Raw genomic sequence first — 17,213 nt, forward strand, 5'->3', positions numbered from 1 at the left:
GCTTTTTTTCCCTCCCCTGCCATCAAAACATACCGTTTAGTGATGAAATTAACCTTTTACTTGGGGTTTGGCTGCTGAATAAATTAGGTCAAACTTTCAGTATATTAAAGGAAAACTGCTGAAATGATGGAGTCGCTTCTCTCAGGCAGACTGAGAACAGAATCTAGCCCATCAATTTTTGAAGGGAAGAAAAACTGTAATGTCCAAATAAGAACAACACAAACCCTAAGGCATCTGAGATCCCCAGAAAACCTGGGATGATCCCACATCATGGTACAACTGGGCATTTAACCCATTGATTTAAGAAGGCTCCTTACAGGAAAGGCTGAAAGACTGATGTTAAAGACAGACACTGTGCTGTATCAGCAGCCTAACCACGAGCTGCTGCAGCTCATAGGAGAATTTAAACGCTCCAATATTTAAGTTGTGGAATTACGTTCTTTGGAAGGATGGCACATCCTGCTTTGTCCCAAAGATTTCCACAGAGATGTTCAGATTGTATCATCCCCCGCTTTCCTGTATTAACAATTCTCCAGATGGTTGTGGAGTAGCACTTCTTAGCAAGAGATAAGTTGCTGGCTGCCCAGTCAGAGGCAAAAAGGACGAGAGACACCAAGCTCGGGTGCTTGGCTGTGACACAGGCTGCGGATGAGCTTCCAGGGACTCTCTGCCCGGGGATCCTTGAAAAGGAGCCAGGAGCAGCAGGACCCTGTTGTCTGAACCCTGAATTAGAGTTCAGGGTTCGAACCTGAAGTTTCAAGCATCTGTCATCCCCTCTTCTTGTTGCCTGAGAATTCGTGGATGTCGAATGAGGAGAGTCTCATTTCCAGCCCCTCAGCCTCTCTTTGCGTTGACCAAAAAGCAGCATGACCAAGAGAGTGTTTCTCTAATGTTTTGTGAGTGTGGGCACATTTGTCTCCTGTATTTGTGCATCGTTGTGTCATGCTCCTAATGTATCCGGCATTAAGCAACCTGCTGTTAGTTTTTCACTTCAGAAGACCTTTTAACCCAGACTGGTGGCTAAGGTGGTACTTGAGTCGCATAGAGAGCTTGCAGAGATGAACTCTTAATATCTGTGTCCTAATTCTACTTAAAATGCAAGTGCAGTGTGTGTTCACAGGTCAGTACCAGAGCAACCTTGTGTAAGAAATGATCTGCTTTAATTAGAGTTGTACTAACAGCGATACATACTTAACAACCGTGAGAGCACAGTCATTGTTAGCAGAAGGAAGATGTGACTTCTAAACCATCTTGTTTCAGTGTTACATCTAAAAAACCCAGAAAACGAAACTATCATTCTCATCTATGATTATTCAAGGCCGTAGACCAAAAATTTGACATTGATTTTTTTAAATCTTAAGACCTGTTTTTTTTAAACCTTAGAATTTGAAACTGATTTTTTAAACCATTGATTTTTCATTAAACCTGATTTTTGCTGTTCATGTCTTGGGAGCCTATCTTAATGCTGCACGCTCTTCTGGGAGAATGTAGGGCTGACTGGGTGGTGTTCACGTGCTTAAACCGGTTAAGGGGTCAGCTCGAGGTGGAGATCAGAGGACTGTTTCCAGACCTTGCAGAGGCCCTGGACGTGTGAGGACAGCAGCATCTCCCAGCAGGTATGGGAGATGGCAGATGACCAGGTGAGCTGGAAGATGGACGTGGACCACGTAACGGACCTTGCAGTGACAGGTGCTGCAACTTGGCTGGCTGTGTGGCCATGTGTCGTCGCCATGTGGTCTTGCCAGCCAGCAGTCACGGTGCCGTCTGTGCGGACCACGTAGGGAGGAGAATGGGCTGAACAATTTTTCTGCCAGGAAGTGTGGTTGCATTGAAATCAAACTGTTCCACAGGAGCTCATCCAGTGTGATGACATCCTCAGTGGGGCTGTTAGAAAGAATGGCGCAGATTATCCTCTTTCCTGTCAACAAAGTGAGAGCTGGAGACAGGATTTTTTATTTTATTTTCATGGGGTGTTATCAGGATGTGAAGTGTTGTCCAAAGAACATTTTCATTAAGACTGCTGTACTTAAGACACCCTGTAAGACTTTTAGCAGTGCCTGCTCAGGGGCCTGCCACAGAGCTTGATGTCCAACAAACCTGCTTGTTCTCAGTGCTGGAGGAGCAGGAGAGCTTCAGGTCTCAGTCAGCCAGTCCCAGGTCCGGTGAGGAAGGGCAAAGGAGGAGCTTTCCTTCTTAATTTTTTCTAGACAGCTTTAGTTATTTCTTGATTTTTATTTTTTATTTTTATTTTTTAACTTGAAAGGAAACCACTAAATCCAGCAAGTAAATAGAAGTCCCTTGGAGGCAGTCCTGATGGGCAAATGGGTCCAGGAAGGCTGGGCATTCTTCAAGAAGGAAGTCTTAAAGGAGCAGGAGCGGGCTGTCCCTGTGTGCCCTAAGATGAACTGGCAGGGAAGACGACTGGCCTGGCTGAACAAGGAACTTTTGCTGGCACTCAGGAAAAAAGGAGAGTTTACCACTTTTGGAAGAAGGGGCAGGCAACTCAAGAAGAGTACAGGGATCTTGTTAGGTCATGCAGAGAGGAAATTAGAAAGGCAAAAGCCCAACTAGAACTCAATCTGGCCACTGTTGTAAAAGATAATAGAAAATGTTTTTATAAGTACATTAACAACAAAAAGAGAGCCAAGGAGAATCTCCATCCTTTGCTGGATGCAGGGGGGAACATTGCCACCAAGGATGAGGAAAAGGCTGAGGTACTTAATCCCTTCCTTGCCTCAGTCTTTAATAGCCAGACCAGTTATCCCCAGGGCATTCAGCCCCCTGAGCTGGAAGACAGGGATGGGGAGCAGAATGAAGCCCCCATGATCCAGGAGGAAGCAGTTAATGACCTGCTACGCCACCTGGATGCTCACAAGTCTATGGGGCCAGATGGGATCCACCCAAGGGTACTGAGGGAGCTGGCAGAGGAGCTCACCAAGCCACTTTCCATCATCTCTCAGCAGTCCTGGTTAACAGGGGAGGTCCCTGATGACTGGAGGCTTGTCAACGTGACGCCCATCTACAAGAAGGGCCGGAAAGCGGATCTGGGGAACTACAGGCCTGTCAGTCTGACCTCAGTACCAGGGAAGATTATGGAGCGGCTCATACTGAGTGCACTCAACAGGCAAGTGCAGGTCAACCAGGGGATCAGGCCCAGCCAGCATGGGTTCATGAAAGGCAGGTCCTGCTTGACCAACCTGATCTCATTTTATGACCTGGTGCCCACCTGGTGGATGATGGAAAGGCTGTGGATGTCATTTACCTGGACTTTAGCAAAGCTTTTGACACCGTCTCCCACAGCATTCTCCTAAGGAAGCTGGCGGCTCATGGCCTAGGCAGGTGTACTCTTCACCAGGTAAAAAAAACTGGTTGGGTGGCCGAGCCCAGAGAGTATTGGTGAATAGAGTTAAATCCAGTTGGCAACCGGTCACAAGCGGTGTTCCCAAGGGCTCAGTTTTGGGGCCAGCCTTGTTTAATATCTTTATTGATGATCTGGATGAGGGGATTGAGTGCACCCTCAGTAAGTTTGCAGACGACACCAAATTGGGTGGGAGTGTCGATCTGCTGGAGGGTAGGATGGGCCTGCAGAGGGACCTGGACAGGCTGGATCGATGGGCCAAGGCCAACTATATGAGGTTCAACAAGGCCAAGTGCCGGGTCCTGCACTTGGGTCACAACAACCCCATGCAACGCTACAGGCTTGGGGAAGAGTGGCTGGAAAGCTGCCTGGCCGAAAAGGACCTGGGGGCGTTGGTCGACAGCCGGCTGAAAATGAGCCAGCAGTGTGCCCAGGTGGCCAAGAAGGCCAACAGCATCCTGGCTTGTATCAGGAATAGTGTGGCCAGCAGGAGCAGGGAGGTGATTGTCCCCCTGTACTCGGCGCTGGTGAGGCCACACCTGGAATACTGTGTCCAGTTTTGGGCCCCTCAATACAAGAAAGACATTGAGGTGCTGGAGCGTGTTCAGAGACGGGCAACAAGGCTGGTGAAGGGTCTGGAGCACAGGGCTGATGAGGAGTGGCTGAGGGAACTGGGGTTGTTTAGCCTGGAGAAGAGGAGGCTGAGGGGAGACCTGATCGCTCTCTACAACTACCTGAAAGGAGGGTGTAGTGAGGTGGGTGTTGGTCTCTTCTCCCAAGTAGTTAGCGATAGGACGAGAGGAAATGGGCTCAAGCTGCACCAGGGGAGGTTTAGGTTGGAAATTAGGAAAAATTTCTTTATGGGAAGGGTGGTCAAGAATTGGAACAGGCTGCCCAGAGAAGTGGTGGAGTCCCCATCCCTGGAAGTGTTCAAAAAACGGGTAGATGTGGCACTTGGGGACATGGTTTAGTCTAGTCTACCCTTGATTGGCTTAGAGTAGACTTGGTAGTGTAGGTTAATGGTTGGACTGGATGATCTTAAAGGTCTTTTCCAACTTAAATGATTCTATGATTCTATGATTCTATAGAATGGTTTGGGTTGAAAGGGACCTTCAAGATCATCTAGTTCCAACCTCATGGCATGCTGTTCAGTGGGATTTAGCAGAGCTGCTTTAATTTTGGATTTCAGTTGCTTCCTTGTCCTCTCTCTGCTCTCAGCACTTTTCTTTTTTTTTTTTTTTTTTGTATCACGCTTCACCTGATGATGCATTTTCATTCACAGGAGGGCTTTTAATTGCCATGAAGGACTTCAACCAGTGCTGCATATTTATCCTCACCCTCAGGATTTCAGACACTTCTAATGGACTGATAGCCATGGGACAGTGATGGCACAGACACAGCAGGGTGTGTGGATTTTTCTTGAAGTAAATGAAGCATAAACATTTCTGTACTTCCTTTCATAGAGCTACAAGTCATGTGCATTGAAGTCCTCATTTATTTTTTTCTCTCTTTCAGATTTTAATAGTGGGAAGATGCTGATGGACAAAAACGAATCTTGGTTCTCTAATTTCTCCTCTACTGCCTCCTCCTTTGTGAAAGGAGGTGGCAACGGGGCAGGGATCGGCCTCCAGGAGGTGGTCATTGGGCTGATATTAACCCTCATTGACTTAATCACGCTCCTGGGAAATACAGTAGTCTTCATCTGCCCGGTGGTGGAAAAGAGGCTGCGCACCGTCACCTATATGTTTATCATGTCCCTGGCCATGGCAGATTTCCTTGTAGCTTGTCTGGTCATGCCCTTTAGGTAAGAAGTGCTCGTAAGGTAAGATCGGATGGCGCTGTGTGTGTGCAATGTCATTTCTCCTAGCTTGGTGGCCGCTGTTTGAGCAGGACTGGCTAGAAGTTCACGTGCTGTGCTTGGGGCTGGGATCTCCAAAGAGCTTAGCTGTGGGTCAGTGATTGTATGTGCTTCTGTGCCTCAGTTTCCCTACCCTTTGTAATGAGTCCCCTTATAACAAATGGAGGAGACTTCCCAAGGGTATTTCTCCTGTTGGCTGTAGAGGGACCCTGGCTGCTGGTCCGAACTAGATATCCAGCTTTTCAGGTGGCTCCAGTGCGATGAGCTCCCTCTTCCAGGACTAGCTCTGCATTGCATACGGGGCCAACATGGTTGCTAAATGATTTTGCATGCTCTGAGTGTTTGGGGAATGTGAGATGAGGACTGTCACTGGTGTGTCAGCATTAAGTGCTATAACTGCATTGATCCTGCTTGCTTTTCAAAGGCAGAGAAAATCACAGAGTGTATTTTTACCTCATTTTTCTCAGTCAAGAATGACTACTGAAATCAGTGGAGTTAAATTCTGTGCTTTCGATTTTACACTTCTTTAACCTTATCCTTTCCTTTCTGGTAGTGGGAGGGAGAAGTAAAAAAGATCCTTACTAAGTGTAAGAAAATGGATTATTTCATACTACTGAACTTGAAAGGCTATTGGAGTGATGTTACTCTTCATATTCTTGGTGAAACCCAGAATTTTGATTGTTCCTTCTGGTTCAGACAATGTACTGGTGGAGTTTGTGGGGAAGGCTGGTGACCTTGCAAAATAAATCTTTTGCCTGCATAAGCCGACTAGAAGAATTGCAGTCTGCAGCGGGTAACAAATGGGATTCGCTGCATTTGGGGGAATTGTTTTGCCCCTATGGCCTGACTGCACTGCACATCAATAACTGGCAGCGTTGACATGGGGACAAAGGCCATCTCCCCTCTCTCTGTGTAAATGTAAGGATTTTATTTTAGTATAAGTAGGGTAATTTAGGCTCCCCCTATATTTAATGGAGGAAGAGGCACTTGAGAGGGCAGTTCTCCCTGCTTGAGGTTTATATTTACAGGAGCTTCTCTACCTGGCTAAAACATAGTGAAACAAATCCAGAAACCAGTTTACTTGTAGGCTCTGGCTGTCTTGTGCTGCAAAAGGGCCGTGGGTTTGTGTAAAGTGGGGGGCTGCACCCTATTTAGTGCTCTTGGAGCAATATGAAGAAGCTGAACTCGTTTTATGTTCTGTGTTTCAGTTCTCACAGGGCTGCCTACGCTTTTGAATTTGGCACTGAAAGATATTTTCCCAACAAGCAATTACAAACTGAGTTCTAAGTTTATAATGTCAGGTGAAAAAAAAAGCAGTTAATGATGCCCTTTAAAAAAACACTACTGCCGATTTCAATTCTAAGCTTGGTGAATTTTTTAAGTTCAGGTTCTGAAATCATCCGTCTGTATCCACCTGCCTCTCCCCTCCACCTGGTGCTCCGTAAATCTGCCCTGGGGCTGCAGCTCAGTTGTACCACGGTCTAACCTCTCCTACCCTGTTCAGGTCGGTGGGAATGAGGGTCGTGACTTAACCAGGAGATTTGTTTTGCTGACAGCTGGGGGGGGGTTGCTCTATGTTGGAGAAAGATGGGATTGTGGAAGCGGCTCTTCGCCAGACAGGGGTGAGAAGGGTCTCTGGGTTGGCCGATCTTGCTCGCTGAGGATTGCCAGCGGCTCCGAGCGGGTGCGTGGGCGAGCACCTGGCTGATGTGGCTGCAGCAGCCTGGCTATCTGCTTCCTTCCCCATTCCCAGTTATCAGGCTAAACTGGGCTGGATCTGGGCTGCAGCTGGGAATGGTGGAGTCTGCAGGTCTGGTGCCTTAATTTCATAAGTGTAAGACTTCCGCTTTGTTCCTGGTTTGGCTTGTTTGCAGGAGCAGTTCCACTGTGCTTAGCTTGTCACCTGGGTACTCCAGCTAGCCCAGTCATTTCCAGGCTGAATATTCCAGCTACCCTTTTCTTTTGCAAGTGTAAGTGAAACACGGAGGTGACTTCACTTCTGCTCATACTGTGCATTTATTTGGGCTTTTATTATTCCTTTTTAAGCAGCATCACTTCCAGGCTGCAGAGACTTTATGCATCAGAGAAGAGGGAACAGGTATCTGCTACCCTGTGCTGTGAGAGCATCTGCTAGGTCAGGAGCATCCCACCAGATGCTGACGGGAGCTGGGTACCTGCTCAGCTGGGATCTCTCTGCAGGGATGTTCATGTCAGCAGCACGCTCCGCTTCTGGATGGCCGCAGTGCTCACGCCACAGGCTTTGAGGGCTTCCTCAGGAGTGGCACCAAGACACCCAAGTCCGTTACTGGACCCGTGCTTCAACTTCTATGTCTCTTTTCCCCTTCTAAAAAAGAGCCATGAAACATGAAACCTGGAATACTGTGTCCAGTTTTGGGCCCCTCACTACAAGAAAGACATTGAGGTGCTGGAGCGTGTTCAGAGGCGGGCAACGAAGCTGGTGAAGGGTCTGGAGAACAAGTCTTATGAGGAGCGGCTGAGGGAACTGGGGTTGTTTAGCCTGGAAAAGAGGAGGCTGAGGGGAGACCTTATCGCTCTCTACAACTACCTGAAAGGAGGTTGTAGTGAGGTGGGTGTTGGTCTCTTCTCCCAAGTAGTTAGCGATAGGACAAGAGGAAATGGGCTTAAGCTGCGCCAGGGGAGGTTTAGACTGGAAATTAGGAAAAATTTCTTTACGGAAAGGGTGGTCAGGCATTGGAACAGGCTGCCCAGAGAGGTGGTGGAGTCACCATCCCTGGAGGCGTTTAAAAAACGGGTAGATGTGGCACTTCGGAATATGGTTTAGTCTGGTCTACCCTTGATTAGTCTAGAGTGGGCTTGGTAGTGTAGGTTAATGGTTGGACTGGATGATCTTAAAGGTCTTTTCCAACCTAGATGATTCTATGATTCTATGATTCTGTGATTTCCATGTGTGTGCAGTGGGACCCTCCATGCTGCCCTTGTGGAGGTCACCATGCTGTAGGGACAGGTTCTGCTGCAGATTAACGTTTGCTTGAATTTTTTTTGAATTTTGCTTGAATTTGGCTGCATAACGAAAAGCTGCCGAGGGCTGGGGCCCTTCAGCCAGCACTGTACCCACTTACATTAGTTGTACTCTAAAACAACCTTCATAAAGTTATTTTAATGAGTAGTTGCTAATTAGGTGCAGAGCATGGGCTGGTTTCTAACTTCTCTGACATCAAGTTGACTCTTTCTGCCCTTGCCGGATGGCAGAGCCCACCTGAGTGCACTGCAGCGCAGCAGCCCTGCTTTCACTGTATTTGACCAGCAAGCTGTGAAGGTACAGGATAATTAAAGCTTTGCAGGACTAGGTAGTTACTCAGCCTTTCACATCAAATTCACACACAATGGCTATTTCAGCAGCACCCCAGGAGCTACAGAAAGCTGGTGAAAGAAAGGGGAAGTGAATGGCATCTAATTGAATGCTATAGAAACATGCATCAGCCTTCCTACAGCTGCCATATGTTCCTTCCTTCGCTGCTCACTTCCTACAGGCCGCTCTTGACTTTGTTAGGAATAATTTTGGCATAATGTCTGCTTTTTGCTGGTGTGTTTACCTCGCTGAAGCATTTGTGAGCTACATAACGTACAAACTGCATAGGCTTCCTCCTAGGATTTTTTTTTTTTTAACCAAGAGTTGAAATCCTCCAGTTTGAAGCATGAGATCAGATGAAAAGTGAGTTTTCTGGAGGAGGGAGCATCTTCCATGCCTCAGGAACTGGGGAGAAATCATAAAAGTCTGTGCTGCAAAGGGCACTGGAAAAAGCTGTGATTAACAAAGCGGTGCAGATGTAAATTTGGGGAGCTTTGGGGGGCAAAGCACCTCTCTCGAGGCACCCACTTATACCAGAGTGAAGGCAAAAAGCACAGGTTTGGTCTTCTTCAGCCACACCCCACCGGTGGGTTATTGCCTTGGGTTGCACTTTGAGGGTGAATCCCTGTTGTCTAACTGAGCTGCACACCCATCTTTAGTACCTCTGTGTTAAAATATGATGTTACCTCAGTGGAATCTTGGAGAAATGCATGAAATCAGTCCTTCCGGTTTTGATTTCTACCTGTTTTCTCCGGCAGTATCATTTATGAGGTGACGGGGATGTGGTTGTTCGGGAAGCTGTTCTGCAAAGTCTGGATCTCCTTTGACGTCATGTTCTGCACTGCGTCCATCGTCACGTTGTGCTTCATTAGCCTGGACAGATACTGCTCCGTGGTGACCCCGTACCACTATTCAAAAAGGATGTCCCGTGGCAGGTGAGTGGAGTTGCTCCTCACTTTGGGTCCCTCCAAATTTTCATTTGGCCATGGACTATATTGACTAGGGACCAAATGAGCTGTTGACAGTTGCTGCCCAAAAGCAGAGCGATGGGGCAAAAGGATCTTTCCACTGTTTAAAACTTTGCAGAAAACTTTTAATGTGGTGCGGGAGAAAAGGAGAATGCAGTTGAGCTGGTTTGATGGTGCTCCTGGGAAAGCACTTTTTGAGTTAGGGATGGGTTGCAAAACGGGGTAGAAACCAGTGGCGTGGGCTGACTTGTATCTACAATGTGTGCCCTTCCCAGGCATTGCATGGGAATTTCCCAAGGACTAAGGGAAATGACACCCAGAAGAATGCATGTAGCAGTAGTCTTCCCCCTTTTAAACTCAGTGTTTTCTGAAGTGATATTCATGGGGGGAAAGCAGAGAAAACAGGATGAATTTCCAACCTCCTGTCAAGGTTTCATGTGAAACACTGAAATGAGGACTGCAGGGTGGGGGAAAGTTGTGTAAGGGTGGGCAGAGAGGACTGCAGCTGCAGGGTGTTTTACAAGGTTGGTTCAGGCTCTTTTGAGGATGTTTTTCCCACTGCAACTCTTGCTGTGTACGATTTGTGAAGCACGGGCAGTCACCAAAACGAGGAGGGGGCTGAGCAGCACGCCGTGTTGCAGAGCAAGCACTGCAGCGGTACTGAGGATCTCACCCCTATTGCTCCTCAGAGGATACGATAATGGCCACATATTAAAGCTGAAACCAAATAGAAAAATCTACATGCTGTTGTTTTAAATATTAACAAAAATCCTCTGTAAAACCCTTCCTCCTCTTTTTTTCAGCCAACTCTGAGCATCCTTTACACTGACCCCAATTCTGCCAAGCACAGGCCCAATTACACAGTCGTTAAGAGATATTCATGCATGGACTTCTTGTACCCCGGCTTTTTCCCTTCTCCAAGCCCTGTGGGACTGCTGAGCAGTGATATCCCACACGGGTTACCATGGGGATTGAATCGTACTGGATGTTCTCAACTCAAAATAACTCAGACCCTCTCTCCCCTCCCCGTCTCTCCTTTCGCAGATGCATCGTGATGACCTGCATGGTCTGGGTATACTCCTCCCTCATTTCCTTCCTTCCCGTCATGCAAGGCTGGAATGAGATCCCCGGGGTGGACTTTGATGCAGGCAGAGAATGCATCTTTGTCACCAACTGGATGTTTGCCATTGTGGCTTCTGCTCTGGCATTTTTCGTTCCCTTCATGGTCATGTGCAGCATGTATTTCTTCATCTACCGAGCTTCACGGCTCAAGGCCACTCGTATCATGTCTCAGACCCTGGAGATTCACTACCACCCCAACAGCAAGCGGCAGAACCATTTGCAGCTGGAGAACAAGGCCACACGGACCATTAGCATTATCATTTCAGTATTTGTGCTTTGCTGGCTGCCATACTTTGTCCTGAACGTCTGGCTGGCTGCCAGAGGCGCTGACTCTACCAGCACAGTCTTGGTTGACACCTTCAAGATCATCACTTGGTTAGGGTATTGCAACTCCACCATCAACCCAATGCTCTACGCTTTCCTGAACCGGGACTTCCAACGGGCCCTGAAGAAGCTGCTCGTTTGCAGGCACAGGTCTCAGGTGGACATAGGAGAAGACATGGTTTCTATAGCCACGTTTTCCAAGACTGCTCCAGACCAGGAATATAGCATTACGGTGCCAGTGCCCAATGGAGCCCTGAAGGGCAAAGCCAAGCAATAGGGATTCAGAATCAGTTGCTGGAGGTGGAGGTACAGAAAGTGCCAGAACACATCCTAATGGAAAAATAACGGGTAGGAAAACAGGGGAAGGAGGGCTGCAGTATTACAGCTGGGGGCATACGACAAAGATTTAGGGGCAATTTGTTACAACTAAGGGAGCTAATTCCTTCCTGGGTAATTATTTTCTTTTAATGAGCATTTCCTAAGACAGATTCAATCTTCATTCTAGGGGAAAAAAATCAGTATGATCATGTGAACTTGTCTTTGTGTACATCCTGGTGATCTGCAACGTAAGGTGGGACCAAGTATTTGTTCCTTATCAAGCCACTGTAGCTCTCATCTTGCAGCTTATATCACAAATTTGACCAGTTTTAGTATCTCCATGTGTGTCAGTGTATGGGAGTCAGGAGGGATGTGGTCAAAGAGCAGAGATCACTTCTTTACAAAGGCACCACTCTGCAGTCTGGGCTGCTGCTTGGGGTTCAACTCATTTGCTTCTGAAATATCGAGCGGTTCAGAGCTTTCAGTGGCTTTCTGTGAATTATCTGTGAGTTTCCTTATTAATTCTGGAAGGGAATATCCTATGTGGCAGACCCCAGGAGATGAGCAAGACTTGCTGTAACACCGGAGCACCGAATGCCCAGGGGGTTCGGAGGGGGCTGCAGGTGACCAAGACCAGACAAAGAGGGGAGGGGAAGAAGAACTATTACTTACTTGTGTGTTTTTGCACGTGATGTCTATGCCTTGACACTATGACTGTAGCTATAGAGTATTGCTGGACCACACAGCCATAAAAAAGAAAGATGCTAAGTGGGAATGATTATTTTTACCACTCCCAAGTGTCTGGACTTCAAAGAGCAGCACACAGCACTGGGTCCCCACAGGAGGGCCATGGAGTACCTCACTGAAGGATTACCCTAAAGAGGCAGGACTGATCCCAAATGTCTCTGCAGCATCGTAACAGTGCGCGAAAGCAGGAGCCGAGCCCCCCAGGACCACAGCTTTTCTGTAGCAGGGTCACGGGGAGGGCTGGTGACCGCTCCGACAACAGCCATGGCTTCCCCCGGCACGGTTCCGATGGGGTCTCACGCTGGTTTACACGGAAGGGTCACTGCACTCAGACCGACCTTCTGTGGACGTGAAACACTTCAAGGATGGTTTCTGAAATAGCTTTTTCTGAGCACTCAGTCATCTACTTGGGACAGGCAAGGCTTCCGCAGCCTGGGAAGCAGAGCAAACACAGCAGAAAGGTATCCAGGCTAACATTTAATGCTAAAACTGCTGGGCTGAGGCACTCAGAGGGGTGAAGAATGACACTTTGTTAATAAATTTAAAAAAAGGGGGGGATTTGGAGAAGTCCTGAGCCCTTCTAGTCTTCCAGCTCAAAGGTAGCAAAGGACTGTCCTCAGAGGTGTAGCAAAAAGCAAGTAGCTGCTGCCTGGAGGAGCTCAGCTACTGAAGACACCGGCACAAGCGTCAGAAGTTCTCTCTCAAGGGCCTGGTAGAAGATACAGCCCTGACCTGGGGTTGCAACACTGGCACTCCTGTTAAATGACTCTTCATGGAGTGGGTAAGGTCTCCCAGCTCCTACAACTCCAGTAACAACACGGAGGCAGCAAGGAGAATTAACTACACAATCCTGCCCTTGTTCTGGGGGAAGCATCTAGGTGCAGCGGGCACAAAGGTGGACAGGGCAGGATTCTTGCTCCTGACACCCAGTTCATGTTGATAAAGAGGACGAGGAAATGTTTCAGCCCCAGGAGCTGTGGCGGGGAGGGAGCTGAGGGATAGGCAGCATCCTCTGCAAGAGCAGTCCAGGAGCGCAATGCCACAGCAGAGCCCGAGACCAGAGCTCCCTTTCGCAGGGCCATGAGCTGGCAGCTGTGCTAGCCGCTGTGTTCAGGTGGCCCTTTGCAAAAAAAGGTGGCAGGAAGGTGCACACCCATTTCCATGGCCACAGGAAGACCTGAGACAGTCTGATAGTTGGTTTCTAGATGTTCATAAACTGAAAGGTGGCAAATGAACTACGAGCCATGAGATGTTCCTCCCACCAAGGCCATCAGGTAAAGACGGGGATCTCACCAACACCACGGAAAGCTGCTGCTGTCATCTGTACAGAACTGACAAACGCCTGCTTTCATTGCTTTCCTTTCCAGGATGTCAGCATAGAGCAAATGCACAGTGGACCAAAGGCCTTCAGTCTTTCAGTCATGGTTGACCATTTGGTCTGAGTTGACTGAAGAACATCACCTGGCAGAAGGACAGGGATGGAACAGGGAAGTGTAGTATAATTAAAACCTGACTTAAAGAAGGAAAACAACATTGGAGGTGCACCCCTCTGGGTAGCCTGGTTCTGAAGAGCTGGTAAAATAGTTCTGGAGCTGATGGGGGTGGTGAAGCCCCAGTAGATGTTCCATAGCAGAGAAGCGTCCTCTTCTCCCACTGATGGGGCAGAGCAAGTGGAGCTGCGAGAGGCAGGGAAATGAGGGCGTGCAGGCAAGACCCGAGTTCAGAGGAAAACCTCTCTGGTTAGGGAAGGCCTTCTTAAGCAAACCATGGAGCAAAAAGGAGCGAAGACAGGGACAACACACTCCAGCATCCAGTGCTAAGAGAAGCAAAGACCCACTGACACGGGCAGTTCAAAGCCAAGCGTGGCCGGGTGCTTTTGTGGCTGGGCATGCACCACGCAGGGTAGGGTTTGTACACGCCTTTGAGGATAAGGGTAACATCCAGAGCACAGACACACCTAGTGTGAACGTGTATTTCACTTTTGGTACGGACATGCTGCAGGGCCCTTGGAATAGGCAGCTACGTACATCCAGCACAGATATACAGCAAGTTAAAAATACCTTATTCTTAATTTCCTATGCTCTGTCAGTAATCATGGCAGGGAAACTAGACAGGCTTCAAACGCAGCCATCCAACTGTGCATTTATAGCTGATGCTAACAGGGAAATCTAAGGGAAGATGACACACTTAACTGTCTTCTGTTTTAACCCAGCTAAAGTCGATAAAGTTCTGGTTTTGACCAAATATTCACTGCAGCATTCTGGCTTCAACTGGACAAGCCAGTATCTAGCAGAGTTATCCAAGAGCACAAGACGACAGTCTTTGTAATCTACTTCTGCCTTATCATAAGGCTGCAGAGCGTCAGGTAGTTTAATTGCTAGCCACAGTGTCACACCGTAGTACAGTGATCCCCAGAAGGATTTGAATCCAGCATCTTTTTACAAAACTGATTTCAGAGACTACAACTTCAAAAATTTAAGCCTGTAAAACAGGAAAATGCATTTATGAAAAAACAGTTCTAACAGTGTAAGAATTATCCCTTCTCCTTCCCTCTCTGTTAACAGTTGAGAGATTGCCTCCATAATCCATGCAGTTCAGGAGAGCTCAGTTCCCTTCTTTCTTCAGACAGCATCTCGCTCCCAAGCAGCATATTCGTATTTGCATCATCACGTGCAGTGTGGCAAGTATGAGACAGGAAAGCAAAGCGAGTTACAGAAATGCAGCGCCCGTCCCTCCTGTTCCAGCTGCACAAGGCTGCCATCTGCAGCACACACCAGTGTAGGTTTTGAACAGAAACAACCGCTTTTTTTTTTATAAATAAAAAAGTTTATTAAATCTTTTAGACTTGAAAGAAGTCACAATAATTAATGCACTCAACAATTATAGCAAGTGCACTCTGTACACCACCAACCCAAATGGATTGATTCTGTATTTTATAAATAAAAAATAACATATTTACAATGAGAAATAAAAGCATGGCATTGGGCAGTTAAATTAGCAGATTACACAAATGCCTACCAGTTGATTTTTTTAAAAAGTACAAATCTACAAGATTACATACGACACTTATAACTTCATTAGGTTTAAATTTTCAGAATCACAACATTTTCGTACATAATTTTTACTATGGCTCTTCCAACCACTGCCTATAAAACCCCCTTTTTTAATAGCAAAATGTTCCTTTTCCTTCTCTACAGGTTTATCTGTATAAAATGCATTCCCTAAGATCTACTATAGTGCAGAAGTATGAAATTATTTCCTCTAATGGCTGGCTATGGAGAGTGACAGTATGTACAACTGTGGTACTTTTTTGCTTTAAAAATAGTGCAGATTCCCAGTTTACCCACCAGGGACAAAAATGGAGTCATAGTTCATTTCAAAATCATCTTCATCTCACCAAAGAGCAAGTGATCCGAACAGATACTCACTAGGCTTAGAGACTGTAATTTGCGCTATAAAAATACAGTATTTTAATTCTATTTACATGTTACAGATCTCTCACTTACCCAGCAAGCTGACTTTTACAAGCTTCAAAATAACCCAAATAAACCCCAAAAAACGATAATGGAGCACAACATTGGTAAGCACAGTAGCTGGACCCATCCACCTAGGAGAGTTAAGGTAAGAAAAATGGAATGTGAAAAGTGTGGTTACTGGCTTTCACTGGCTGTCAACGTAAACGAAAATCTGTCCATTATGTCTTATACATTAAACATGGCAAAAAAAGTTTAAGTAAACTATTTCCCATTCTGCATCATAGGATCCTTCTGCTGAACAATCCCTGTAAAACCTGCCGAGTGGAAGTGATCCTGAGGATAATTATTTGCTTGGTTGTCTTGAATGCTTATTTCCTGATAAACTCATTGTCCGTGACCTCTGCCTAAGGACTGGTTTTGCGGGGAGTTCCAAGTCTTCAAATACAGGATTTTCTATGATTGCTGCAGCCTCCGGTCTTTCCGTGGGACTTGGAGAGAGCATGTCTTTCACCATAGTGTACTAAAAGAAAACATGACGTGCTACATGAACCAAGTCATAAATTCTTTTTTATTTAATGTTCTGACTTCAATTGTGGCTGTATGAACAAGTGAAAAGTGTCCCCAGTTGCCTTCTGGTTCATTTGGGTATTAGTGCTTTGGCACAATAGTTACAAGTGCATTAAACATTTGAAAATGTACCACTGCGCATCTGTTAAAACTGTCTTTACAATCAATTTGGCAAATCAAATCTGACCCAAGGTTCCATAGAGTTAAAAACCCTTTACATTATTTGCAATCAAAAGAATTTAAAAACATACGAAATATAACTTGTAAGTAATTTTCAGCTTCCTGTTTAAGCCAGCATGTTTTAAGCCATGCAGTAATTTTTTCACAGCAAATTACAGGTTTTCCTTTAAATATACAGGTAGTTTGAGTATTTGTCTCAAATTTAATCAGAATTACAGTGTCCTGCTCCAGCTGAGCACAGCAGATCACATTCCCCTGGGCAGCCTGCAGCTGTAAAGCAAGAAAGCCTAGTCTCATTTAGCTACTGGTCTGAAGCTACCATGAAAACCTGAAGGCATCTCGGCTTTTTATTGGAGAGGTTTTGTACATCACCTCCTCTTTATCTGCAACCATATCACTTTAAAGATCTGACTAAGAAGAACACAGCACCATTTGCTCATATGGCTTCCCACTTGAGAGATCCAGTTCCTGGAGCGAGATCCCATAGAGCCATGGTGCTACCTACAGTCTCCCCTTTACCTGTCCAGAACTCTGCACGTCCTCTTTGTGAATATGGACTTGTTGCAAGAAATCATGTCAGGATTCACGTGAAATGAATGTTATCAAGTGACAAAGGGAAGCCAGGTAATATTGTATAGTTACTGGAGGTAAACTGTGTGACAAAAATATCAGCATCCATGTTACTGTAATGTTACAGCTTTGACATGTAGTAAAACGTGCCTTAACATGAAAGCTTTTTTTTTTCCTCATTTTTACTTGCAAAGCAATTGGAAAGCAAAGAAAAAAAGCTACAATTAATAGCATCAGATATACTTACCTCTTGCGCATATTTCTGAGTGAACAATGGTGGAAACTTCAAATTTCTCACATCACTTAAGGTCTGCAAAAATATTAAGAAAGAAGTGTAACTTTTCCAAAATACCATTCTTCAATAGTGTTACTCTATTATTCTTCAAAAATATGC

General features: G+C 46.3%; 2 protein-coding genes across 2 annotated transcripts in view; one reads left to right on the forward strand and one right to left on the reverse strand.

The window, feature by feature from the left end:
* Window positions 1-4,743: 4,743 nt before the first annotated feature.
* LOC104032584 (histamine H2 receptor) lies at window positions 4,744-11,238 on the forward strand. Its single transcript, XM_009484976.2, has 4 exons — window positions 4,744-4,762; window positions 4,874-5,162; window positions 9,306-9,482; window positions 10,560-11,238. The coding sequence occupies exons 1-4, from the start codon at window positions 4,744-4,746 to the stop codon at window positions 11,236-11,238; spliced, it is 1,164 nt and encodes a 387-aa protein (XP_009483251.2).
* A 4,289-nt stretch (window positions 11,239-15,527) lies between these two features.
* EIF2AK3 (eukaryotic translation initiation factor 2 alpha kinase 3) overlaps window positions 15,528-17,213 on the reverse strand; it is a 37,413-nt gene continuing 35,727 nt past the window's right edge. The window contains exons 15-16 of the mRNA XM_075709035.1: window positions 17,067-17,129; window positions 15,528-16,022 (exon numbers count right to left, since the gene is read on the reverse strand). Coding sequence (XP_075565150.1) covers window positions 15,846-16,022; window positions 17,067-17,129 — 240 coding nt within the window. The 3' untranslated portion in view covers window positions 15,528-15,845. The remainder of the gene's footprint in view (window positions 16,023-17,066; window positions 17,130-17,213) is intronic.

Source organism: Pelecanus crispus, chromosome 4, assembly GCF_030463565.1.
Source record: "Pelecanus crispus isolate bPelCri1 chromosome 4, bPelCri1.pri, whole genome shotgun sequence".
Taxonomy (NCBI): Eukaryota; Metazoa; Chordata; class Aves; order Pelecaniformes; family Pelecanidae; genus Pelecanus; species Pelecanus crispus.

Excerpts from the sequence above, each read along its gene's own strand:
- LOC104032584 (XM_009484976.2), top strand. Across the intron at positions 5,163-9,305 it reads TGTCTGGTCATGCCCTTTAG|TATCATTTATGAGGTGACGG; the intron begins GTAAGAAGTGCT and ends TTTCTCCGGCAG. Across the intron at positions 9,483-10,559 it reads AAAAGGATGTCCCGTGGCAG|ATGCATCGTGATGACCTGCA; the intron begins GTGAGTGGAGTT and ends CTCCTTTCGCAG.